Raw genomic sequence first — 25,291 nt, 5'->3', positions numbered from 1 at the left:
CAGTCTTTCACGTCTGCCACGTGGGTCCCTCGAGGAGCCCGCCCCCCAACCCCACCCTCCACCCCCCGTTCTCCACGTGGTCAGCCCCTCCCATCCTTCCACGTGTCTCGGGGGAGGCCCCGCACCTGGGCTCCTCTCACGTGCCCCTCCTGACATCTGTCCGTTCACAGGCTGTGGCGGAGACTCCTGGCTGCCTCCCCAATATCTAGCCTCCCCACTTTTTCGGTGCTAGAGCCCTGATTTTAGCATGTCCACGGCCAGAACGAAGCCCACCTCCCCTGCACTGAGGCGCGGCCTGTGCCGCTGATGCCCCCTCCCTCTGCTGCCTGGATTGGGAGCTTGGGAGGGACTGGAGGGGGACGTCACAGGCTGGGACGTAGAGCAGGGCAACAGAAGTACCCACGCCAACGAGGGATGTCAGAGCAGCCCGGGACTCCCACTTCTAGAGGCTTCTTTTATGTGCGAGAAATCAACTAGTTGAAGGACTGCTGCCTGCATCCTCTGGTCTATGTAGCTAATCTCACCTCCCACGATCTCCAGTGGGTCCAGAGTAATCTCCGGTGCCGCGTGGTCAGCTGTCCTCTGCACTGTGGCGTTCAGCACCCGATTCATGACGGTCACCTTCGTGTCATAAAAGATCAGCCCTGGAGGGAGGAATGCGGTAGAGGCTGGGATGGGGTGGCTTCCCTTCCTTCCCAGTCACCCCGAGGCCTGGCAGGGGCCACACTGTCCCCTGTGGGTCCGTCCAGTCTCTTCTGGGACAGCCCGCAGGCCCCTGGGGGGATGTGCTGCTGCGGGCATAAGAGGTCCTGCTCCACTGGAGGGTGATTAGTTAGTCTCCACCCAAATGTGAACGCAGGATTAAACCCTTGGACCCTGTCATGCCCACGAGACGCCTCGCTTGCAGGAATACAAACCCAAATACATAAAGAATAAGGAGGTTTCTGTGGCCACTTCTGAAACAGCAAAAAATAAAAACCGTGGAAGTGTCTATCAATAAGGACATGGACACCTACACTGTGGACAGCAAGGCAAGGAGGGTGTGTGTGTCGACAGGCAGAGATCTGTGAAACAGAGGTGCATAACAGAATGTATAAGAGGATACCCAGTTTTTTTTTTGTTTTTTTTTCTGCGGTACGCGGGCCTCTCACTGTTGTGGCCTCTCCCATTGCGGAGCACAGGCTCCGGACGCGCAGGCTCAGCGGCCATGGCTCACGGGCCCAGCCGCTCCGCGGCATGTGGGATCTTCCCGGACCAGGGCACAAACCCATGTCCCCTGCATTGGCAGGCGGACTCTCAACCACTGCGCCACCAGGGAAGCCTGATACCCAGTTTTTGGTTTAAAACAAAAAGACAAATGTGTGTGTCTATATGTATGTGAACAGAAAAGTCTGGAAGGACAGGCTCATCTGTTAGTGACGGTCGTCTCCGGGATGCAGGAACGTTGGGGGTAGCTAGTGAGTCAGAGCCTTACGTTTATGTATTTCTAAATAATCTGAAAACTCTTTTAGTAAATTTAGTTTTTCAGAGCATATTTGTTTTCTTCAGAGCATAATTAAAGTAACTGCTCTTGGGTGGAACCACTGCTCCAGAAAAGATTCGTGTGTCCAAGGACAGGCTGGGGGTGGGGGGGTGGGGCCCTGGGCAGCTGCAGGAGTCCAGGTGATGCCGGAGACCCCACCCATCGGGGTCGGCCCAGGAGGCTCAGGCACTGACCTTTGGCCTCCTTCAGCAGGGCCGCGATGCTGTGCGTGTACATGGGCGTCTGGCGCAGCTCCACGAGTGGCAGGAAGAAGGTCTCGAGCGTGGTGTTCAGGGACTGCAGCAGGGCGAAGCGCAGGCGCAGGCTCTCGATGGGCACATCTGCAGGGCATGAGGGGAGGTCAGGCGGGGGCTCGGCCCAGCGAGGCCGAGACTCTCCGTCTGTGAACGACGCAGGTGGCCTGGTTGCAGGGAGGGACAGGGAGGCTCCCGCGGTGGGTTTTATCCCTGGAACCCAGAGGCTGTTGGTGAGTGAGAGATCCCGGCTTCCCTGAGCCTGTGCCAAGCAGCAGCAGAGGGCGAGGCCCAGGCTCGGAGGGGACCTGAGGGTCCACTCAGCCGGCCTTTGCGGCTGTGCCGGGGCTGCGTACCATTTGATTTTTAACTTTTAACTCTGAAGTAATTACAGGCTCATAGGAAGTTGCAGAACAAAGTAGAGTCCTGTGTACCTTTCCCCCAGCTCCTCGTGGTGTGACCTCACACATTGAAACCAGGAGACTGTTACATGGCGCACTGAATTTTACTTGTCTGCCCTCACGTACGTCTCCTCTCTGACCGTGAGACTGACGTTGGGACAGTTCACGGCCACGTTCCCTGTCGCGGTATCCGCAAGAGAGCGAGGGCTCGGACTGTGGCTGAGTGAGGGTGAGCAGGGCCCGAGGTGCGCACACACCCCAGCACCGGAGCCGGCCCAGGGCCTGTTGCGTGTGACAGGGCTTATGCTCCAGGGGTGGATTTACGGAGAATGTCCGTTTCTGTGTGCGCGTTATTGTTGTGTGCATTCCTAGCTTTTTATACAAACATGCTGCTCTCTTGTAATTAAGGCTAATGTCTCTGACACACGCTACCAGACTGCCCTGACCCCGTCTCACCCCCAACGCCAGCCTGGCATCCGAGGCGGCCTCTAGGCAGGGGCCTGGGTGTGACGGCAGGGGTCTCGCCTCCCAGCCACCGCACTTCTGTGTCTGCCGCTTGGCTTGGTTGCGAGGAGCACATAGTAAGGCCTCACAAACTTTAATTTGGCCATAATCACAACTGCTCGTCTTTCTCTCCTTTTTATACCCACCTGTTCACAGCAGGTGTTCCTAAGGATTTTTGTAATGGGCACAGAAAGGGCATCTAGTCTTTCTAAACCACCCCGTACCGTCATGAGGCAGGCCCCCACAGGGTGGTCCAGGGGGAGGACCCTGAAAGGCATCCCCCTGGGGCCACATACTCAAGAGACAGGCCACTCTGGGGTCGGCGGCGTCTGTGGGGTCCAGATACACCTCGTGGGGATGCAGCCGCGCGGGCGTGATGGCCAGGTGGCGGCACAGCCGGTTGATGTACTGCACGAGCGCCACGTCCATCTCCAGGGTCCACTTCCTGGAGGCCTTGTGTGCGTGCCGGACGTCGATGCAGGCACACCTGGGGGCGGGGAGAGGCAAGGTGGGGCGGCGGCCGCTGGGGGACTGCTGGGTTCCTCCGCAGCCACGTCCCAGCTCCCGGAGGACCTTTATAAGACAGCCTCGCCTCCCAGGCATTTCTTGGTGCCCAGCCAAGGTGCTGACTGCAGAGGAACTGCCTGTCCTGAGGGGAAAGCTCCTTTCTAAAGAAACAAGCTGAGCAGGCCGGGGGGACGGCAACACACATCCCCACGTGCCTCCCTGCTGTCTGTAGGCAGCACGGCTTTAGGGTTAAAGACGGGGCACTGGAGTCCTTGGGTGAAATCTAGGCTACAAAGCACACCTACTTCCTGAGCCTCAGTTTCTTCATCTATGAAATGGAGCTGGCGATAGCACAGCCTCGCGCTGTCAGGAGGAGTCACTGAGAGGACACCTGTGATGCACACAGCACGGTGCCCCGCCCCTTCCGAGGGCACAGCAAGTGTCAGCTGCTGGTGTTACTGAAGCCATCATCTTTTACCCAGCGATCCCACCCCAGGGTTCCCCTATGCGGCTCCCTGAGCAGGCAGGCAAAGGTGTGTTTGTGAGGGCTGCCTTGCTACAGCAACGTCAGCCATAAGCTACACCACCCCCAATAACGGACTGCTCGGCAGCCGTTAAAGTCATCTGGTAGAACAGTATCAAATGACGTGGAAAAATGAAAAAAGCACACTGCAGGACACTATTTCCCGTCTGCTCCCCGCTACAGTACTGGAAACATCTACTCCTGGAAAAATGTTGGGAGAGGTGTTTACTGAAACCTTTCCAAGTGATTACCCCTGGGCACAGAATCACAGGAAATCTCCTTTGTGTTTGAATATACTGCATGAAGTTTTTATCGAGTGTGTGTGTCCTTATTCTACATTGAGCTATTAACCCAAGAAAGGCCTGCAGGCAGGTAGGTGGGTGGACAGGTGCCTCTCGTTCCAGAACCTGTGGCACCTCGAGGGGGGTCACATGCCACACAGGGTGCATCGCGCAGAGGGACCTGTCTCAGGGAGGTGGTGGAGCCTGGTGCCAGGCTCTCGTCACTGCAGGCCACCTCTGTCCTACCCTAGGAGTGCTCCCAGAGAGACCTAGCGCCTTCAGGAGGTGATCCCCTCTTCCAGGCTGGATGTGTCATCACCGTGGCCCCATAACACACGTGAACCAGCCCTTCCAGCTGTTACAAATGTGTCACCTTGGAATTAATTTGCAGTCCAATTTGTCCCCTTTTCACTTGGAATGCAGTTTCTAGTCCAAAATAGGTGATTCTGCTTTTAACGAAAACCCCCAAAGTCGTGTCTCTTACTGGTTTCTAAAACCAGTCGAAGAACTTGGCCCTGTCACCATGATCCAAGGCCCATCTGGGCATCGACTCTGAGCCTTCAGTGAAGGTACAAAGTGCTGGTGCCAAGCAGTAAACAATTTCTCAACTCTGAAAACGGGGTTTTAAAAAAGCATGCTTCTGGCAGCCATTCCTTCTCTGAGGCCCAGTACATCTTGCTATGGGAACGGGCGTGTAGGCCTGTGTGTGGCAGAGCCAGAGGGCGAGAGCAGGGAGATTTCTTTTGGTTTGCAGACATCTTGCCTGCTTGGGATTCACTTACAGCTAGAAAGGGGAAACCATATTTAGTTTGGCCCTGGAGACCTGGTGACTCGTGACCTTGCTGTGCTCCTGCCTGGGAGTGAGAGAGGGCAATGGAGAGTGGGAGAGAATATGTGAGTCCAAAGAAAAAAGATTCTTTGGAATAAGAAATCGTCCCTATTACGGACTGAAATGTCCCCTTCCCGCCAATTCATATGCTAACGCTCTAACCGCCAATGTGACTGTATTTGGAGACAGGGTCTTTAAAGAGGTCATTAGGTTAAATGAGGTCACAGGGTGGGGCCCTAATCCAATAGGACTGTTGTCCTCATAAGAAGAGGGAGAGATACCAGGGATGCAGGCACACAGAGGAAGGGCCACCTGAGCACACAGCACAAAGGTGGCCGTATGTGAGCCAAGGAGAGCCCTCCAGAGAAACTAACCCTGTTAACACCTTGATCTTGGGCTTCCAGCCTCCAGAACTGCGAGACAGTGAATTTCTGTTCTATAGAACACTGTTTCAAACAGGCTGGAAAATCCACATTAACAATTAGGAAATATGGGGAGGGGGAAGGGTAATCTGTGACAAAGCGAGAGAGTGGCATGGACATATATACACTACCAAATGTAAAATAGCTAGCTAGTGGGAAGCAGCCGCATAGCACAGGGAGATCAGCTCAGTGCTTTGTGACCACCTAGAGGGGTGGGACAGGGAGGGTGGGAGGGAGGGAGACGCAAGAGGGAAGAGATATGGGAACATATGTATATGTATAACTGATTCACTTTGTTATAAAGCAGAAACTAACACACCATTGTACTCCAATAAAGATGTAAAAATAAATTATACTCCAATAAAGATGTAAAAAGTATAAAAATAAAAATATTGAAAAAAAAACAATTAGGAAAAATTGGAAAATAACTCAATAGGCATTAAAAACAGGCCAGATGGAATGGCTTCCCTGGGAGTAATTGCTTGGGGAAGCGTCTTGTAGCTGAGAACAATTTTTTTTTTTTAACATCTTTATTGGAGTATAACTGCTTTACAATGGTGTGTTAGTTTCTGCTGTATAACAAAGTGAACCAGCTATAGGTATACCTATATCCCCATATCCCCTCCCTCTTGCGTTTCCCTCCCTCACACCCTCCCTATCCCACCCCTCTAGGTGGTCACAAAGCACCGAGCTGATCTCCCTGTGCTCTGCGGCTGCTTCCCACTAGCTGTCTGTTTTACATTTGGTAGTGTATGTATGTCCGTGCCACTCTCTCTGAGAACAATTTTTACACAAGGTATCAACTGGGTTGACAGCCTCTTACCTCTCAAAATGAAGATCGTAACCACAGGATAAAATCGCCCTCCAGACACTACGGATGTCTTGCTTGGCTCGGTCAATAACAAACTTGTGAAATCCTTCCAATGTCAGGTACTTTTCCTCAGGGACTGATGGAAAAGTGTTCACAGTGTTAGGAATCGGTGAGAAGTGGGGGTCCCACAACATACTCCCACTGCACCCTCTCTTTCAGGGCCCAATTCATCTAACCCCACCCCCGTCTCCTGCTGTCACTCCAGGGTCTGTTAACAGACTGTCTCCACCCGACTGCTCAAGGACACACATAACCCCCAACCTGACGGGTCTGAGCTGCTGCCTCACCTCCTCGGGCTGGTGACCAAGTGGTGCAGCGCTTTCCCCCCGGTCTTGTCTTTCTGTATCTCAGAAACATTCCCGACTGACTAAGCAATTTTTGTGACAATAATAGCTTTCTCCAAGTCTGCTTGGGCCTTTAGGAAGATAAGGTTCTAATGTCCCAGGTAAGTGCCCTCCTGGAAGAAAATTTCTGAGCAGATTTTCAATCTTTACTTTCAATCGCAATCATCTATTCTTCCCTTGGGAGTATGGTATTTCTGGAGCTGCTATTCTAACCTCCATCAGTTCAGGTCAGCAGAGATGGAGTCCTGGAGCAATAATCGCAGTTGGCCAGGGATGTCTTCCGAGTCTTGGGCAGGGCTGCCCTGCCTAAACTAAAACCCGAGGGAGCCAGGCGGTCAGGGAAAAGCAAAGAGGCTGGATCCCAGGCTGCGCCGCCATCTCTAGGATGGAAGCAGCCCCAAGCCCGCATCAGGCCCAAGTTGCTTGTTCACCTTCTTGTTTTTTGGTGGGTGACTTTTCTGGGTCCTTTTCGTCTGGCTTGCTCTTTTCCGGTGACTTCGGCTTCACAGTGGGCTTCTTCTCGCTCAAGGCAGTCCTGCTGTAGACCAAAGCACCAGAATCAGAATTCCTCACGCCCACACCTCCTCCTGGTGGGGGGAATGCAGAACCTCACCAGGCATTCGTTCACCCTCCCCCAACTACAGCTGATGGTTCAAACAGGGCGGGGGTCAAGATCAGCTTTGTTCTGACCAAGAAAAGTTTCCTGAGCAAATTATGAGGACAATTTGTTGCTTTAAAATGTGGAAAATCTCGAAGAGACACTTTTCAAACATTCTTTCTACATACTTCAGAGCTGTACTGTCCAAGAAGCAGGCACTGGCCAGATGTAGCTACTTAAGTTTAAATTGATTAAAATTACAAGTCCAGTTCCTTGGTGGCACTCGCCGCACTTCAAGTGCTCAGTAGCCGTGTGTGGTTAGTGGCCAGTGTGGTGAGTAGCACAGACAGAGAAATGCACATTTCCATCGTCACAGAAAGCTCTATGGGACAGTACTGACTTAAAAGCCCCGTTTATGTATAATTAATTAATAAAATTTTAAGACACTTTTTTCTCTGACGACTTAAGTCCTCTAGAGACTTCTGCTCGGTAATACTTCACTACCTGAATTTCAACTTGAGAGTCATAAACATGTTTCTAAAGAAAATTCTACTAAATATGTGTGCATATCCACACGTGGAATATTATGGAGCTACTTTAAAAGAGGAACGGGGGAAGTTCTTTTTGTGCTGATATGGAATCATCTCCAAGATCAGGAGTAAATAGAAACAGCAAGGTACAGGCATTTTGTACAGTTCCCGACCTCTGGGTACGCGTACACTTGCTTGTGTACACCCAGAACAGTTCTGCAAGGCTACGAAAGTGACACTGCAGCCTCAGGGACGGGAGCTGGGAGGCTTAAGGATGGAGAGGAAGAGGAGTGGCTTTTCACTGCATATGCTTTTGAATATTGTACTAGTTTAGCCATTTACAATGTAACAAGATAATACATATGCACAAATAAAACATCCTGCACTTAAATGTTAAAAGCAGTTGCTACGTTGGGGGTATTTCAGTGTTTTCCAATATGCACGGGTGCACTTTACAGTCTTTCTACAATAACTGTGCATTATTGTGTGGGTAAAAGAAGTGAGACTTTTTAAACAATTCTGTACATTTTAGATGTTTTATTAATTCAGACTGGTCTGCTTTCCAGCCTGCATGGTCCAGATTTTACTATCCTTATGGGTAAAATGAAATGTTCTCTTCCAGCTGACGAAGGCAAGGGCGAAAAGGACCCCGGCAGCAGAGCAGAGAAGAGCCAGGATGTCTGGCTCCCCCAAGGTGCCAACAGCCTCCCAGGAAGCCTGCTAGGAGGTGGCCCCGCGTCCCCCTGCCCGGCCCACCTTCCGAGCTCCTCGGTCACCCACCTGACGCTGTTGAGCACGGCCTTGTCCTTGGCGGGTGGCTTGGTGATGGGCCGCTTGGTGCTCACCACCTTCCCGGGGTGCTGTTCCTTCCCCGCCTTGCTGTACTTGCTCTTGTCAAACTTGGGTTTTGGCACGCCGTACTTCCTCAGGATCTGCGGAGCACCGGGGGGGGGGGGGGGGGCTCAGACTCAGCCCCAGGGGCACGCAAGGCCCAGCACGGGTGCGGTGGGGATGGGGTGGCTACCTGGGTGAGCTGGTCCTCCAGCACCTTTTTGGGGGGCCGAACATTGGTGAAGAAGAGGTGGAGGAGGTTGCCTGGCGTCTGGGAGTTGATCTGCTCTTTGCTGAGATAAATGTCAGACACTTTGATGGGCTTTGCTGGTGTCAGGCTTAGCATCTGCTCTGAGTGGGCGCAGCTCTTAAATATCTCCGTCAGCACCTCTCTGGCCCCGGGCACCAGCTTCTCACCTGTTACAGAATGGAGGGAGGGCAAATGATTCTGCAGTGAACACGCTACGTCAGGATAAGCCCTGCAGCATCTGATTTACTTTTCATCAATGATTTATTTTTGAAAGTGGGTAATGGGTGGTTAGTGGTGATGATGAGCTGTCCACTGAGACCTGGTGTCCCCTTTCTGCCCGCACACCTCAGTTACACGCCCAGCCTTCTCTGCCGTGAAGTGTGGTGCCGTGAGGTGCGGCCTCGTGACATGGGCCCCTCCTGGGCCAGTCTGCTTCAGGCAGGACACAGATGGGATCCAGGCTAGGCATTTACAACTGGCCTCCTGTTTACATTTCTTGGGGCGAGAAAAAGATGGACTTCAGGCTGGACACTTGGCAACTAGCCCCCTGTTTGCATTTCCTGAGACAGGAGATAGGTGGGCTCCAGGTTAGCTATTTAGAACCAGCCTCCTGTTTGCACTTCGAAATAGAAATAACAACAGGAACAGGGTAAATAGCCAGGCTTTGTTTCCTGTGGACACTTTGAGGTAACAGTTATGGCCGGGACAGAGAGGGGCTAAACCCTGTTCTGAGTAAAGATCAAGAAGTCACATAATATATTTCCCATCCCTGGGGCAAGGGAGACATTGCACATGCACAGAAAGGCTCTTCGGGGCTCAAAAAGGAAGGGGCACCACCCCATAATATGTGATGCCAAGGCCCTCCCATAGGCCTCTGGGGTGGAACCCATCTTGGAAAAAAGTTGCCCACGCCTGTTGGGGAGGGTCCTAGGGCAGGGCAGGTGTGGAAAAAGAAACCAGGTAATTGGCCAAAGGTAAACAAAGACCCGGAAGAACTGCCCTATAATGCATGACTTCACCGCCTCTTTACTGGACTCCTCCTCATTAGGGAGGACGCCCACACCCTTCCTCTCCCGGTGTGCATCTCTGCCTTGCTTCTGTCAACTCAACAAACTGTTTCTCTGTGTGTTCTCCCACTTGTTGTTGTTCTGTGTCCCCAATAATAAACTTTGTACCTGTTTTTACAGTTCTCGCCTCCTTGAGAAACACATTTTTCAATGGGGGTGAGGGCCAGGGGAACCTTGCTTCTAGCCTCTAGCCCTTGCTGGTCCACCGGCTAGGATTCCTGGTTTTCATCCAGGCTACCCAGGTTCAATTCCTGGGCAGGGAACTAAGATGTCACTTCACGCCACGGCTCACTGCTGCTTCTCTGAGATCATGTTCTCTTCTGCACTTATCCCCGCCACTGGCTGCGTGGAGATAACAAGCCCCCGAATGGCAGACCTCAGGGCTCACCCTGGACTCTTACATGTGCAGGAAATGAACTTCCACTGGGTCTGAGTTACTGTACTCTAGGGTCTCTTTATCATGGAGGTTGAACCTCCCTTAACTTCAACATGTCTGTGATGGATAGTCCCCAGGGAGCAAGAGGATGTAGAGACTGCAAGTACTTTTAGTGCAAAGTACAAGTTGTTCAATAGTTATTATTAGAGGATGCATTTGAAACCTGGCCCAGCCAGCAGGTGGAAAAGAAAGTTCTCTCAGATACAAGAAAACTGTCCCTGGGCACGAGAAAAAAAACACTTGTTTTTTTTGGTCCCCAAATAAGCACTCCAGAAGATGCTCTCACCTTTCCTAAGGGGCCAGTCAGGAATGTTCCCAGTGGAACAGGATGTTCCACTGCATCTGCATGTTCCTCGTGGCCAAGGGCCCCCACCTGCAGGCAGGACTGACTTGCTCATCACACCCTGTCCTCCTGCCCAGCCTCCTCATCCCCTCTCTCTGGGGGTCTGGCCCTCCAGAGGCACACCCAGCTCAGGCCGGGCTTCAGGAGCCAGAGCACAAAGGTCCCCTGGGCATCTGGGCTGAGGGTGAGGAGACAGGTGTGTGGAAGGCGTGGTCAAGATCTAAGAGTTGATTCAGTAGAACCACAGCTTAAAGAGTCTTGAGCAAAATGCGTGTGGCTGTAACGTGGCAAATGTGTTATCAAAAGACTGAGTATCTTATGTGGAAGGTTTGACCATAATACAATCAGGAGCTAGAACTAAATTTGGATTAAAGCATGAAAAGACTGGCAAAGCATTAATTATGGCAGAAAAAGACCCCAGGGTTCCCACAGATCGTACACTAGCCACCCCCACGTGGGGAGCTGAGAGCCGAGTGGGCACCGTACTCACTAATAAGGGAACAGGGCTGAAACCAGGGCGAGGAGAGAGAGGCAGCCCCTCACGCACAAGAGTCCCAAAAAACTCAGGGATCAAGATACACGTTGTAACACGGTCCTTCAAAAAAATCAAAATTAATACAAGAAACCCATGATGAGTGAAATATTAGAAGTACTGTGCTGAGCCATATTAAAGCCTGACGCAAAAGGAAAAATCATTAATACTGATCCTGTCTTTATTTAAAATTTTAACAGTTTGTTCACCATGGATATTTTGCATTAATTTTGACTTTCATAAGTATTATATTAAAATAATTATTTATCTAGATTACTGAGTTGTTTTGGAGCCCCATTAAATTCTGTGGCCTCATTTACCTCACTCTGGTCCCAGCCCTGTGGGAGTATTTCAAAATTTCATGACTGGGGGATAATAATTTGAAACAACAACAAAATCCATACTCAATGTTACATTTCTGTCCTCAGAAAACATAAAACAGAACAAACTCAACAACTCTATTATGAACTTTCAAACAATATTAAAGAGTTAGAAAAAACATAAATTTAAAAATTTGAGAGAGACTGATGCAAAATAAAGACAACAACACAAAGAACTACAGTTATAAAAAGAAAGGAGAAAAATCGCTGCTGCTTCTGAAGCGAAGCTGGGGGTGAGCTCTTGGCCTCAGGATCTGCTAGATCCAGCTCTGTGGGGCCTCGATAGAGCCCGGGTCCTGGCTGAACAGAAGAAGTGGGGAAGCCAGACAGGGTAGGGTCCCCCCACATAAGATCCACCAGAATGACAAAGTGGGACTTTTGTGAAAAAGGAGCCGGAATCGGTTCTTCCCCAAGAATTCATTTTAAAGGGCGAGGTGTTAGCTGTCCTTGAGCATATTGACTAAATGATTACCAGCAATGTACATGGTACATTCTAGCTCTAGAGGACAGAACAAAATAAATACACTTGAACTCAAACAAGGGGAAGCCTGACTAGACAAAAGGAAAAAAGCAACTTGAATGCAAGCCCACATTCAAGGCTGTGGCGGGAAACAGGAGCACCTGAGGGCTTGGTGTGGGGGCCTGTGGCAGGGCCTGCCCGCTGGCCTTCAGAGCCCTGACGGCTCTCCTGGGGGAGCAGCAGTGTTCTCTTCACATCAAGTACACAACGCACCTTCTGTTAACCAAGCAGTGAACCATCTTCCCAACGTTCCCTGAATCACTTCTTAAATCTTTGACCCCCAGAGCTCCTCTTTAAGGTAAGATGTTAAAAATAGGGAAAACAGGACATGGAGAGGGGTATGATTTTTTTTTTTGGCCGCGCTGTGTGGCTTGCGGGATCTTAGTTCCCTGACCAGGGATCGAACCCAGGCCTGTGGCAGTGAAAGCACTGAGTCCTAACCACTGGACTGCCAGGGAAGTCCCAAGAGGGGTATGATTTTTGCTCAGTTTTTTTTCTATAAATTTCTAAAAAAAAGTCTATTAATTAAAAAAAAATCTATAACCTACCTTTAATTGACTTATCATTGAAATAATCTTCTAACCCTGGGCTCCCCTGCGTATCAAACAAACTCTGATTTACTACAGACACAGTGAGTATCTCTTCTGTTGACATTTCCATCAATTCATCTTCACCATCCAAACTTGACAAACCAATCAAGTCATTATTGTTAAATAAACTCGCTCGGATTTTCTCGATTTTGGCTCGGGATCTGATCTGTGTGAACAAGGAAAAGGGTAAGGATTTGAGTGGAGAGGCCAGTCACTCAGCTAGCTGTATGAACTTTCTTTCCCTCCCGTCTGTCCCTGAAACCCTCTACTGTCTTCAGCATTGGGAGCGCGGCGTGACCGGGGCAAGCTGGCCTTCCCGGCAAAGTCTCTCGTATGTGCCAAAAGTGGTAACCTGCAGGAGAACAGCTCAACTGGACATCTCTGTTGCTAAACCCCGGTCAGGTCTGTGGCTCTACGCAGATGCCCCAGGGGTTCAAGTCCACGCTTGGCTCCGAGGAAATCGGAGGGAGAAGGTGGACAGATTCTGGGAGGAAGCCAACCCCTGGATCTTTGAGCTCTCCTGTCAGAGCCCGTGGGGTGGGGAGGAAGGGGGTGCAAGTTCTCCCCCTAGTGCCTTCCCCTCCATATCTAATAAGGGCGAGGATGGTTTTTACTCTGCACCCGACTCCCGTTACACAGGGGGCAGGAAGACACAGGATGCAGGATTTCTAAACAAGGAGGCCCAGAAAACACATGGGATCTTGAAGTGGAAATGTAATCTGGCAACACGCGCAGCATCTGAAACTCAGAATCACTCCGAACAGAACGGCAAGTCTGTTCTCTCCCTGCTCAGTGGGGATCCCTCCTGCCAATGGCAATGGTTAAAACAACCCAAAGCCACTCAAAAAGAGGCCACTGGGGCCTGAGTTGGAAAACACTCGATGATGCCCACCCATCAGGAAAGGTCAGCCCCTGGAGCCCCTCCCACACTCCGCAATGAACTGTATTTACTTCCTGACAGACTTGCTATCACACTCAAGAGATGGGACCTCAAATACAGATAATCAACATGATTGATCACTGCTGTTTCCAAGAGCTGCCTCAGGGAGCCCGCTAAGTGCCCCAATGTCACCTATTACTTAGTCCCTTGGAAATAATATTGGAAGGCTTAAAGAGGCCTGGGGGATTCTAACCGCTCATGATTTAAGTGGTTGCCAAGGCGTGAGGTGCTTACCTCCACAACCGCAAAGCCTTTGATGGGGCGTGCTGTGAGGGGCTGGTTGTCCAGGGACGTGACTGTGTACATGGAGCCCATGTCTGACACTGAGGCCGTTTCTGCGTTGTCCAGTGGCTCCCCCAGGCTCCCAAGGCTGCCCAGGCTGCTGGTGCTGCATAGGGAAACGTCCAGGCTCTCCTGGCTGGACACTACGTGGGGCTCCAATAAGCCCGCAGGGATGGGCAGCTCTAGGCCCGAGGGCAGCGGTTCTGTGGAGACGTCGCTGACCGTCTGCAAGATGCCCTGGGAGCTGCAGATGGAGGCTTGACTGGTGGACGCAGACGCGCTGATGCTCATGGCGGGGGTCGGGCTGCGGGACGTGCTGACCTCCAAGCTGTCTGTGCTGGGGAAGCCAAGGGTCTTCTCTGGCTCAGCTTTCCCATCACCGCCCTCGGCCTTGTCTTTTGGCTTCTTGGGGTCTTCGTCCTGCAGGGGGATGTAGATCTCGTCTTTGAAGACCCCGCCGTGGGCGTTGCAGGCCTTGCGGATGGCGCCTCTGACGATGCCCTCGTCCAGGTGGGTGGGGATCCCAGAGATCACCAGCAAGCGGCTATGGGCGGTGGGACCCACCAGGGCCTGGCAGGCGTCGGCGATGGCGTCACTCGTCACACCCAGCCCCTGCGGGTCCTTCCTGGTGAGGTGCCGGAGGATGATGAGCAAGGTCAGGGCGCGATGGAACCACAGCATGTCTTCGGGCTTGCCACCCCCGATGCTCAGCACGGCGGGGTCCGAGTCCACTGAGCGCGAGGACTGGCGCTTCCCGGAGGAGGAGGCCTTTTCCCGCTTCATCTTGACTTTCTTCCTCTTGGACAGGAGGCTGGGGCTCTGCGGCGTCTGTCCTGGGGAGGACGACGAGGAGGACGACGAGTCGCTGAGGTTTGGGGCGGTCGCCGACGTCACCCCGCTGGCAGTGACACTCATGTTGGTAGGCAGGGTCACCTCGGCCACCGCCAGGCACCCTTCCATGAGCGCGTGGAAATACGTAGAGAACCTGCCCTGGTCGGTGGCCGCTACGGTCCCCGAGCCACCGCACGTGCTGCCCGAGACCCAGCTCTGCGTCTCCTCGTCGTACAGCTTGTGGAGCTCTGACTGCAGGGCCATCAGCATGGCCAGGCAGGGGTTCAGCTGGAGGGCGATGGACGAGGACAGGCCGGCAGGGTGCTTCCTCTGCTCCAGGCTGTGCACTGTGCGCAGGAGCTCTGCCAGGAGGTGGAAAACCAGCTCTTTCACGCAGGCCGCCATGTCTGTGGTCCACAGGAAGTTTCCTGAGGTGAATGAAAGCAAAAAAAAAAAAAAAAAAAATCACCTGTACAGAGCTTACTATGTGCCAGGCACTGTTCTAAGGCACTTTAATGGAGGCAGCCCTTACAGCGACCGCGTGAAACAAACATTACATCCTTCATCCCCATCTCACAGATGAAGAAACGGAGGCTCAAAGAGCTGAAGGACTCACACGGCTGCCACACAGTCACACAATCTCACAGGGCAGAGCCGGGCAGGCTGGCCCCAGAGCCGGTGGCCTTCACCCCTGTGGCAAGTGACCGCATGGAGCCAGCTTCTACAGCTCTGACCCTGAAATCATTGTTTTCTTTCTCATAAAGTTATTAAGCAGTTTGGTGACAAATCATTAGCATAATGTTTCCTGAACCATGGGATGCTTACTACTGGGGGCATACAATCCAATTTTACCAGATAGCTCAGAAATACACACAGAAAAATGATTCCTTTTAAACTCCTCTTTCAGTCCTGATTTTGTCAACAAGAAAGCCTCACTCTGGGGCTAGAATATTCTTAATAGAGAATAGCCCAGAGACTCAGAGCCTTCGACAGGGAACAGTAGTTAGCCAGAATTTCTTAACAGTAACTGCTTAACTTTTTAATTTTATAAGTATCTTCTAGTTATGGCAAGGGATACGAATTTTCTGTTTAAAGTAGCAAGATAAAGTTTCTTTTAAACTTCAGTATAAGTTTAAAAAAAGGAGAAAGGAGTTCATTGCCATAAAAACAAATCAATAAATGGTGATAGGCATGACTTGTAGACGTGGCAGAAATCACATAAAGGTGGCATGAGAATGACTGAAGTCTAGGAAACACTGTCTAGAACAACCGTGGGCCACACACATCTGTGCCAAGGTCCCCTTCGTGCCAGATGCATGTCTTCTATCCCCAGTCACGTTGTGGACAGGGAGTCCCAACGGCCAGGTCTGGCTGACTTACCGAGAATCCCAATTAGGCCCAGCACCCACGAAGGAGGGGACTAGGCTGACTGGTCTCAGGGGTGATGCTGTTTTGATAATTCTAATTGGTAATGAACTCATGGCTGTCACGGGACATGGTGCTCATGGAGCCACTGACAGGGAATAAAGGCCAATGGGGTCTAAGGCCAGGCCCTCATGTGCTCCTATTTCCTTCTCTGTTGTCCTTCCTCTGCCATTGGACATTTTTGGAAGACGATGGCCTTGGAGAGAAATCTCCACCAAAATTGCAAATGGTGGCCCGAGAGCTGAGACCGGCCACATACATCTCGTTCCCCCAGCCAGTGGTTCCCTGCTCACCTCTTCCGACCCCCTGCCCAATGTGTTTTAAAGAATGTGAATTAGTTGTCAACATTTAGAAACTGGGAAATTCACATCAATATCTAGATTTCTGGCTTTTCTTGAAATAAAATGTGACAGTATCTGGCAGGACTAGGGCCACATTCTTATACAGCAAATGAGTAGTAGGGCTCAGTGGCTGCCCCACAGGACACGTGCCCTCCAGTTCCCTGGAGGTCCTGGGTCCACTTCTCTCTTGAATTCCTCTCACTTACATCATCTCCCTGACCCCTGAGGGCACCTGAGTTTGCCAACATGTTTTTCCCTCCAACACCAACATTTTGTATTTTTGAAAAAATACAAAAATATAAAAAAGTTGAACACCTTATACAGTCAATATTTGGATGCTCACCACCTAGATTCTACCATTAACATTATTACATGTGTAACAAAGCTGTGTTTGTTTTATTACACATCTATCTTTCCCTCTATTCATCCACAGACTCATCTTAGTTTTTTATTATTTCAAAATAAGTTGCAGATATCAGTATTTTTATCCCTAACCACTTAAGCAGACATATCATTAATTAAAACTCAATATTTAGAAAAATTTTGAAGTAAATTTATATGCTAAGTTCACAACTCTTTAAGTTTACCATTCCATGAGTTTTGCTACAATGCCATCTCTCTGTAACCTTTCAGGTGCTGTGAGGTCATAATGTCTGAAGGTGAAGGGTGGTATGAAAGTGAACAATGTTACAGAATCAAAGTTACAACAATGGCATATGTTAGTGCTTTAAAGTAAAGTATGATAAAATTAATCTTATTTTCCCGGTTAGATGCCACCCCTCAAAATAATGGAAGTGTCCTGCAAATCATGGATTTGGAAGTCTAGGCTACACTTTCCACTCAATTCCCCAAGCCCAACTGACAACAAGCTGACAAGAGCTGTCACCACCCAGGCCACTGTGGCCACCCCAGGCGCACCGGCCAGCTCCTTCCCCAGGCACCCGGCCAGCTCCACCAGCCTGATCCTGAGGGAAGGGAGGCCTCACCGAGCAGTTCCACCACTTGCAGGAGGACGGACGTCGGGATGGTGTCAGGCTCATCTTCAGATCTCCCTTCGCCATCCTCTGACTTCCAGGACAGCAGCTGTTCTGCGAAGGCCATCGCCAGTGGGAACTCAAGGGGCAGAGAGTGTAACACCAGCACGGCTCCGGGAGGGGGAGACACCCCTAGAAGAAGCGCCCAGAAGGAAAGCTCATGACTGGTAGCACCCGATCAAAACAAGCTTGCGATAAAGACCTGCCAGGTGTGCGCAGAGAAACAGGGCCGGAAAGCCTGTCCACTCATGCACTGGGGGCGAGAGGAAATGTCACTCCCCACACTCCAGACGGAGTCAGCCGCAGGCGCAGGAGGAGCGGAGGACATCCTCCAAGGAGTCCACCTGTTGGTGTGAGAATGGGACAAAGGGCAGCAGTGGGGACAGGGAAGGATAAACATCTCCCTGTCAGTCAGATACCAACCAGCCTGATGACCTGGCATGGAAATAGGAAGTCAGACTTTAAAAGATGCTTCACTGGAATGGTCCCAGCCTGGTAAAGAAATAACCAGCCCTTTGGTGCAGCTGCAATCCCATGGGAGCATCAGCTTATTTTAGATTTACAGAGTGGACCAGCAAGGGGGCCCCCAGACTTCAGGAACTACCAGAATTCTCTTTTACTGCCTTCGGTCATTGTCATGGCCTGAATCTGACCGAAGCTGCCTACGATGAGAGAAGAAAGACCCTGAGGTCTGATCCCTGTCACACCCTGCACCGCACCCCAACCCCCTCTGTAAGCACTGGTCAGACATAAGCTGGGGTACCAGGGGTCTCTGGCCGGCTCAGGAGGAACCATGTTGACTCGCCTGTACTTTGGGGTGAATGTTTATTTGGGGAATGACAGGTAAAACAGAGATCTTCTGTGTTTAATATAAATTTTAAAAAACAGTGTAGGCAAAATACAATGAAAAAAATAGACCCTAATAAAAAGAGATCATAAACTTGTTTAGCATTGACCAAATACCTTAAGAAATGTCCTTTCATTCTATTCCCTAAGGATGCAATGTCTCCAGGATTGGAGCTGTGCAAGCCAAGGCCCAATTTTGGCTGAAAGTTCAAATACATCTTTATAATTGTCTCTAACAAACATGTGTCCATCTTCTCCTGTCCAACATGCCAAGGACGTGCAGTGCAAGTCTGAGACTAGGCTTCCCTTCCTCTGTGTGTTGACTCAGAAACAGAGTCAGCCGGCCCCAGTATACAAAGCAGTCAGCGAGAGCTTCAGGATTTACAGAGGTGGAGGCCTCATCTAAATCTAAATCTGCGGAGGCTTAACAAAGGATGCCAAGGAGACAAGACCACTTGGGCTTCCCAGCCTGGCCGCCACCAGGCTTTGTTCACCATCGACACGGGGAGCAGATGATCACTGAGGCCCGCGCCCCACGGGGCCACACTATACCCGAGAGAACTCAGTTTTCATGGGAACTTGAAGGGCAGCCAGGATTATTACAGCTAAATGATAGGACTGCTCTGTTTAGATCATTCTGAACAGCACACGCTTGTGAAAGGAAAGGAAATCCCCACTGTAGTCTGGGCAGCATCTGCCAGGTCTTCCCCTGGCAGGAAAGGGAGAACTTTTAATCCACCGTCTCTGAAATACACTGCCCCAAGCAGTCCTTTTCTTTACCCATAGGAAACTGGAACACAGCACAGTAGAAAATCCTTTCAATTTTCACAAAGAAGGAAAGCAGAGAATGACTTCAAAGCTGTTCTTATTACCGGGAGCTAATTCAGAGACTTACCCAGTTTGATGTGGACTTTGTCTGTGGAGAGGATCACAGAAGGGTACTGGTTGGTGGTGGGAGGCGGCGTGAGTCCTGTGTTGGCCGGAGATGCATCCCGCGGGTAACAGATGGCCTCGATGAGGTTTAGCTGGCCATTTCGCTTCACTTTGTGGCCCAGCCCGTACACAAGCACCCGCGCCCACGGCGCCTTGTACAGAGAGGAGCTGAGGAGGAGGGATGCGTGTGAGCAGAGTCCAACCATGTCAACAAACACTTTGTTGCGAGGGGGTGGTGAGAACCGGGCACACGTAAGTCACCTCCATCACATTTTAGAAGGTCATTCTTTATATAGACTAATTTCCAAAACATGGAAATTAGGGAAGAACTGTAAATCATGTTCAAGTACACTATGCATTAAAGAATAAAAGCAATGAGTTTTTTTCTTCTGTAAATTACACCAGAATCTGTCTTACTTTTCTCTCCCCATCACCATCTTCTACAGTACGGGCAACTTACTCTTTGCGGAATCCAGACTGACTTTCTTTGCAAGATACTACAACGAAAGCCGCCCCGGGGAAATTGACGTCCATGTTGACCTTGGACTCGGAAATTGGAAACTCTTCGGAGGGGAACTGCTCTGGTGCCGTCTGCAGAGACATTTAACAGGGAAAGCCACGGGTTAAACACAAGAGAGCATTTCCTTTTCCCAGCTCCCAGGCAAAGGAGAGCCAATGCATACACTGTAACAGGATCAGGAGGACAAAAAAGCCCTCTGGGAGGAAGGACACCACGGACGGGACAAGGCAGGGGAGCTGCGAAGAAAAGCAGACTAGTGGGGCTTGGGGAAGAAAAGTGTCATTTTCAGCCAGCCAATAAGATTTCCAATTGAAACCTGTAACCCTAGTTTAGGGACATCAGAACTTTGGACTTTTACCTGCAGGAAAGAGCAGATCTGTTTCGTCAGCTCCAACAGGCTCTCCTCACCCTGGTGCAGGGTCCGAGTGATGGCCACGTTGAGCCACTCTCTCACTGTCTGGGAGTTGCCCTGGTAGAAGAGGTCCGTGGCCGAGCAGTTCTGGGAATGGATGCAGTGCTGCAGGGACTGTGCCAGGAGGATGGAGCTGGAGCTGATGGTGCCGTCTGGGGACAGGAAAGAAAACACAAGTCAACAAGAACAGCAGCAGCCACGGGCTGTGAGATCCTGAGTAACGAGCCAGGAGCATTCTGTCCAGAAAACCAGGATGGGTTAGCTTGAACATACGTCTTGGGTAATAGATGTCACCAGTCAGATCCTGCAGGGGGTGGGGGATTCAGGAGTTCGGCGGCCTTTAACTTTTTGCTTTCTTTTAAGCTACAAAACTGTTGCCTAAAATAAAAACCTGAATTGAAGCCCAGGTCTACTAAGCAGGTAGAAGTGGAGCTGCTTGGATTCAGGGGTTCCCAGAGCCTGACCTATCGGCTGCCCTGGCCAACCTGGAGTTTCACCAAGGAACCACTGGAGTAGCTCAGAGTGGAGTTTATAAAGCAAGTGTTAGTCACTGTGGCAAAGCTTCTTCCACAAGCACGTTAAAGCTTTTCAGATCTGTTTTGGAGCCTCTAATTTCTTGGGGTGGGCCACTGGACCCCACGTGCTTAAGTGGCCTGTGGAGATGTAGTTCACACAGGCACTGGCTGGGACCCCATGGCTGTGAGAGATGTCCTTTATGCTTAGCATGCCACCTGCCCTCTCACTCCTGCTCCCATCTTAGTAGCTAGGAGGTCAAGGGAAGCAGGCTGGAGGCCAAGGTGCCAGAGGAAGACATAAGGGGCCCTTCAGTCTTCAACTGAGTTGAGGGCAGAGTCATCACTTAGTATTCACCAAGGGAGTGAACACACAGCATCAGCCCACACTCCAAGGGCCCCACATTGAGCAGATGCACACAGGCTAGCCCATTAAAACTGCTCCGCTTGAGGTCACAATGAATCAATTAGGTCTCTCTGGTGGCGTTTGATGGCAGGAACATTTTCCTGTCTTTACACGTCAAACAGAATGTCTGTGACAACAGTACAGTGACTAGATTTCATAAATAAGACTTCATTTTCCTTGATCCATGATTAGTTTGCTTAATGAATGCTTAATAGGTTAATGACTAAATATGTCATCTAATACACTTAGATTTTTCAAAGAGTGAGAAAGCACTGCAAAGACAGCTGCAATCTTTCGTGCAGTTTATCTACACTAAGTCTAAAGGTCCTGTGCTGGGACTCCTCCCCCTGCTCACGTGGAGAACAAGGACACTAAGCACAGCTCCTGCTTGGCGCCCAGCTCACCCTCAGGGCTATTCCATCCTGGGCCTAATTTCTGCAGTGAGAGCCGCAAAGCCGAGGTTTACCTGGGAGGGGAGGAGCGAGGAGCTGATTGGACAGCAGCTGCAGGTGCTCCAGGGTAATATCCCGGATGGCAGGGATGTGGAAGAGGCGGGTAAACAGGTGAGGCAGCTTGGGGGCGAAGATGTTGAGCAGGGCCATGCGGCAGTACAGCCTGGCCAGTGCGGCCTCGCAGCGCAGCAACTCCCTGCAAGGGAAGGGCAGGCGACAGGCACTGAGCTCTGACGGTCCAGCCTCCACACTGGGCCGGGCCACGGGCCGCTGAAGGGGAAGGACCACATCTCAGGCTTCTCTGGCCTCATGTTCTGTGCTCCAAGTTAGACACTTGTGTTTTAAACAAAAAGCCACATTTAGTTATGTTTGATTTTTCCCAACTCAAAAACCACCGTGGAAAAAGAAATGAAAATATATGTTCACATAAAGACTCACATATACGTGTGTTCACAGTAGCATACATATAGTAGCCAAAAAGTGGAAACAGCCCAAATGTCCAACAACTGAGGCACAGTAAATCCATACAATGGAATGTTATTCACAAATAAAAAGGGATGAAGCAGTGACACGTGCTACGACATGGATGAACCTGGACAGCCCTGTGCTAAGTGAAAGAAGCCAGACACAAAAGCTCACATATTATGAATCCATTTATATAGAGTGTCCAGAATTAAGCAAATCCATAGAAACAGAACTTAGATTGGCAGGGTTGAGCTAGGGGACGGGAGAAGGGGAACTGACTACTAATGGGTGTGGGGTTTCTTCTTGGGGTGATGAAAATGCTCTAAAACTGAGGGTGATGATGGTTACAGAATTTTGTGAATATACTAAAAATTGTTGGCCTGTATACTTTAAATGGGTAAATTACACGGTACATGAATTGTACCTCTGTAAAGCTATTATAAAAATTTCAGTGTGGGCATTTTTTTTTAATGTGATCAATTTATGAAGTGATTGGCATTCACCTTGAATAATAGCTCATTAGTGACTAAGCAGGTCTCATTTAGAAATGCATCTCTTGGTAAAGAATCTAATCTAGCTAATACTAAGCATAGGGGAGGCTCCCTGTATTTTATTAGCTAATCACCATAATTAAAAATTCTGCTGGTAGTAAGCACTTAATCAAGAAGGCAAGTTAGAAGTAGCCCTTTTGGAATGTAAATTGGTGCAGCCACTGTGGAAAACAGCAGTGGAGGTTCCTCAGAAAACTAAAAATAGAGTTACCATATGATCTAGCAATTCCACTCCTGGGCATATATCCAGACAAAACTATAATTCAAAAAGATACATGCACCCCTCTGTTCAAAGCAGCACTATTCACAATAGCCAAGACATGGAAACAACCTAAATGGCCATTGACAGATGAACAGATAAAGAAGATGTGGTACATATATACAATGGAATATTACTCGGCAGTAAGAAAGAATGAAATAATGCCATTTGCAGCAACATGAATGCAACTAGAGATTATCATACTAAGTGAAGTCAGAAAGAGAAAGACAAACATTATATGACATCACTTATATGTGGAATCTAAAATATGACACAAATGAACCTATCTATGAAACAGAAACAGAATCATGGACATAGAGAATAGACTGATGGTTGCCAAGGGGGAGGGGGTTGAGGGAGGGATGGATTGGGAGTTTGGGATTAGCAGATGCAAACTGGTATATATAGGATGGATAAACAACAAGGTCCTACTGTATAGCACAGGGAACTATATTCAATATCCTGTGATAAACCATAATGGAAGAGAGAATATGAAAAAGAACGTTTTTTTTATATATATATATATATATATATATATATATAAATAACTGAGTCACTTTGACGTACAGCAGTAGTTAACATTGTAATTCAACTCTGCTTCAATAAAAAATAAGTTAAAAAAAAAAGAAGTAGCCCTTTTGTGTCTATAAAGTCTAGGTCTAAACCCACTCGGAGCCAACAGGGGTCACTTGATATTACCTACTGACCCAAATTAAAGGTAATGCTGGTCCATCATATAAAGTGAAGACAAAAAAGAAACCAGCTAAGATGGTGCATGTTAGGTGGTTTCTTTCTTGGCTCCACCAGTTTGTAATATTCTTGCGCCAGAATTTAAAACAAACCAACTCCACCTGCTTCTTACCTCCTCAGAAGTTTGTCTGTTGACAGTACTAGCACAGCTCACGAGGACCAGGGCAGCAAAACAGATGAGGTCTGACTATGAAAGCTGAAAGCCCTACAGACTCCCCCCAGCTCTCTCCTCAGACTGCAAAGCCAGGATGAAGCTGGAGTGAGATTATTTTTGGTCGACTCTGCAGACTGTTAACGTCCCTGAAGTCTCTGCTGAGGAGGCCCCCCGACTCTTCATTCTCTAAAGTCCTCTCTCAAACCCACGTGAGGACTTTAGGCAGAGTACGCCTCTGATGAAAACCCGTACGATGACCAGAAATTCCATCATTGTATTGATCAAACAAATCTATGGCATATTTCATATTTCTCCCAATACCGAGATCACCACATTAATACTGATTGTAAATGTCCTACATCTGCAGACTGACTGTAACCTTGTGAAGCACTTTCTTGCCTTTTCTCTAAGTTGCTAGTCAACAGTCAATAGGTTTCATCTATCACAGAAATTTCCCAAAAATATGACTGAAAGTATTATTAAAGAAGTTTTAAAAAACTTTAAGAGTACCATATTGATATTCAAGCATATATGTTTGGGGATCCTTTTCAACAAATATGTGGAGTCTACAGTGTGAGCCAGGGCCCAGATTAAGCACTGGGAGCTCTAGCAAAGAATCAGACAAGGTATCTGCTTTTAGGAAGCTTATGTTCTAGAGGGAGGAGACACACAATAAACAAATTAAAAAAAAAAAAAAGCAAAAGTATCAGGTTCTGGAAGGGAAGTATTGATAAAATACAGTGTTATGACAATGTGCTCCTGTGGGCTTACTTTACATGGTGAGGCAAGGCTTTTTTGGAAAGGTGACATATTCATTGCGATCTGAATGACAAGAAAGAGACAGCCGATCCACCAGAGGGCAGACAGCAGAAGCAAGAAGAACTACAATCCTGCAGCCTGTGGAACAAAAACCACATTCACAGAAAGATAGACAAAATGAAAAGGCAGAGGGCTATGTACCAGATGAAGGAACAAGATAAAACCCCAGAAAAACAACTAAATGAAGTGGAGACAGGCAACCTTCAGAATAATGATAGTGAAGATGATCCAGGACCTCGGAAAAAGAAAGGAGGCAAAGATCGAGAAGATGCAAGAAATGTTTAACAAAGTCCTAGAAGAATGAAAGAACAAACAGAGATGAACAATACAATAACTGAAATGAAAACTACACTAGAAGGAATCAACAACAGAATAACTGAGGCAGAAGAACGGATAAGTGACCTGGAAGACAGAATGGTGGAATTCACTGCTGCAGAACAGAATAAAGAAAAAAGAATGAAAAGAAATGAAGACAGCCTAAGAGACCTCTGGGACAACATTAAATGCAACAACATTCGCATTATAGGGGTCCCAGAAGGAGAAGAGAGAGAGAAAGGACCCAAGAAAATATTTGAAGAGATTATAGTCGAAAACTTCCCTAACATGGGAAAGGAAATAGCCACCCAAGTCCAGGAAGCACAGAGAGTCCCATACAGGATAAACCCAAGGAGAAACACGCTGAGACACATAGTAATCAAACTGGCAAAAATTAAAGACAAAGAAAAATTATTGAAAGCAGCAAGGGAAAAGCAACAAATAACATACAAGGGAACTCACATAAGGTTAACAGAGTTTCTCAGCAGAAACTCTACAAGCCAGAAGGG

The 25,291-nt window shown here is 49.2% G+C and overlaps 1 protein-coding gene across 15 annotated transcripts in view; it reads right to left on the bottom strand.

Annotated features, from left to right (window-relative positions):
* HECTD4 (HECT domain E3 ubiquitin protein ligase 4) overlaps positions 1-25,291 on the bottom strand; it is a 198,184-nt gene that overhangs the window by 16,271 nt on the left and 156,622 nt on the right. For 9 of the 15 annotated variants that reach the window (XM_022550829.3, XM_089894536.1, XM_022550831.3 and 6 more), the window contains 14 exons: positions 21,484-21,665; positions 20,046-20,251; positions 19,628-19,758; positions 19,130-19,335; positions 17,341-17,520; positions 13,710-15,016; positions 12,494-12,701; positions 8,611-8,834; positions 8,367-8,518; positions 6,890-6,996; positions 6,067-6,190; positions 2,906-3,168; positions 1,717-1,863; positions 525-644 (listed from right to left, as the gene is read on the bottom strand). In XM_022550829.3, coding sequence (XP_022406537.1) covers positions 525-644; positions 1,717-1,863; positions 2,906-3,168; positions 6,067-6,190; positions 6,890-6,996; positions 8,367-8,518; positions 8,611-8,834; positions 12,494-12,701; positions 13,710-15,016; positions 17,341-17,520; positions 19,130-19,335; positions 19,628-19,758; positions 20,046-20,251; positions 21,484-21,665 — 3,557 coding nt within the window. Of the gene's footprint in view, positions 1-524; positions 645-1,716; positions 1,864-2,905; positions 3,169-6,066; positions 6,191-6,671; positions 6,770-6,889; positions 6,997-8,366; positions 8,519-8,610; positions 8,835-12,493; positions 12,702-13,709; positions 15,017-17,340; positions 17,521-19,129; positions 19,336-19,627; positions 19,759-20,045; positions 20,252-21,483; positions 21,666-25,291 lie in introns of those variants that run through there. The other 6 variants (XM_022550834.2, XM_022550838.2, XM_022550835.2 and 3 more) reach the window with 4 other exon arrangements.

Source organism: Delphinapterus leucas, chromosome 14, assembly GCF_059928025.1.
Source record: "Delphinapterus leucas isolate spDelLeu-1000000601 "Yukka" chromosome 14, BTC_Dleu_Yukka2, whole genome shotgun sequence".
NCBI classification, from domain to species: domain Eukaryota; kingdom Metazoa; phylum Chordata; class Mammalia; order Artiodactyla; family Monodontidae; genus Delphinapterus; species Delphinapterus leucas.
The sequence above is the reverse complement of the archived record's forward strand: the minus strand, read 5'-3'. Positions and strand labels throughout refer to the sequence as shown.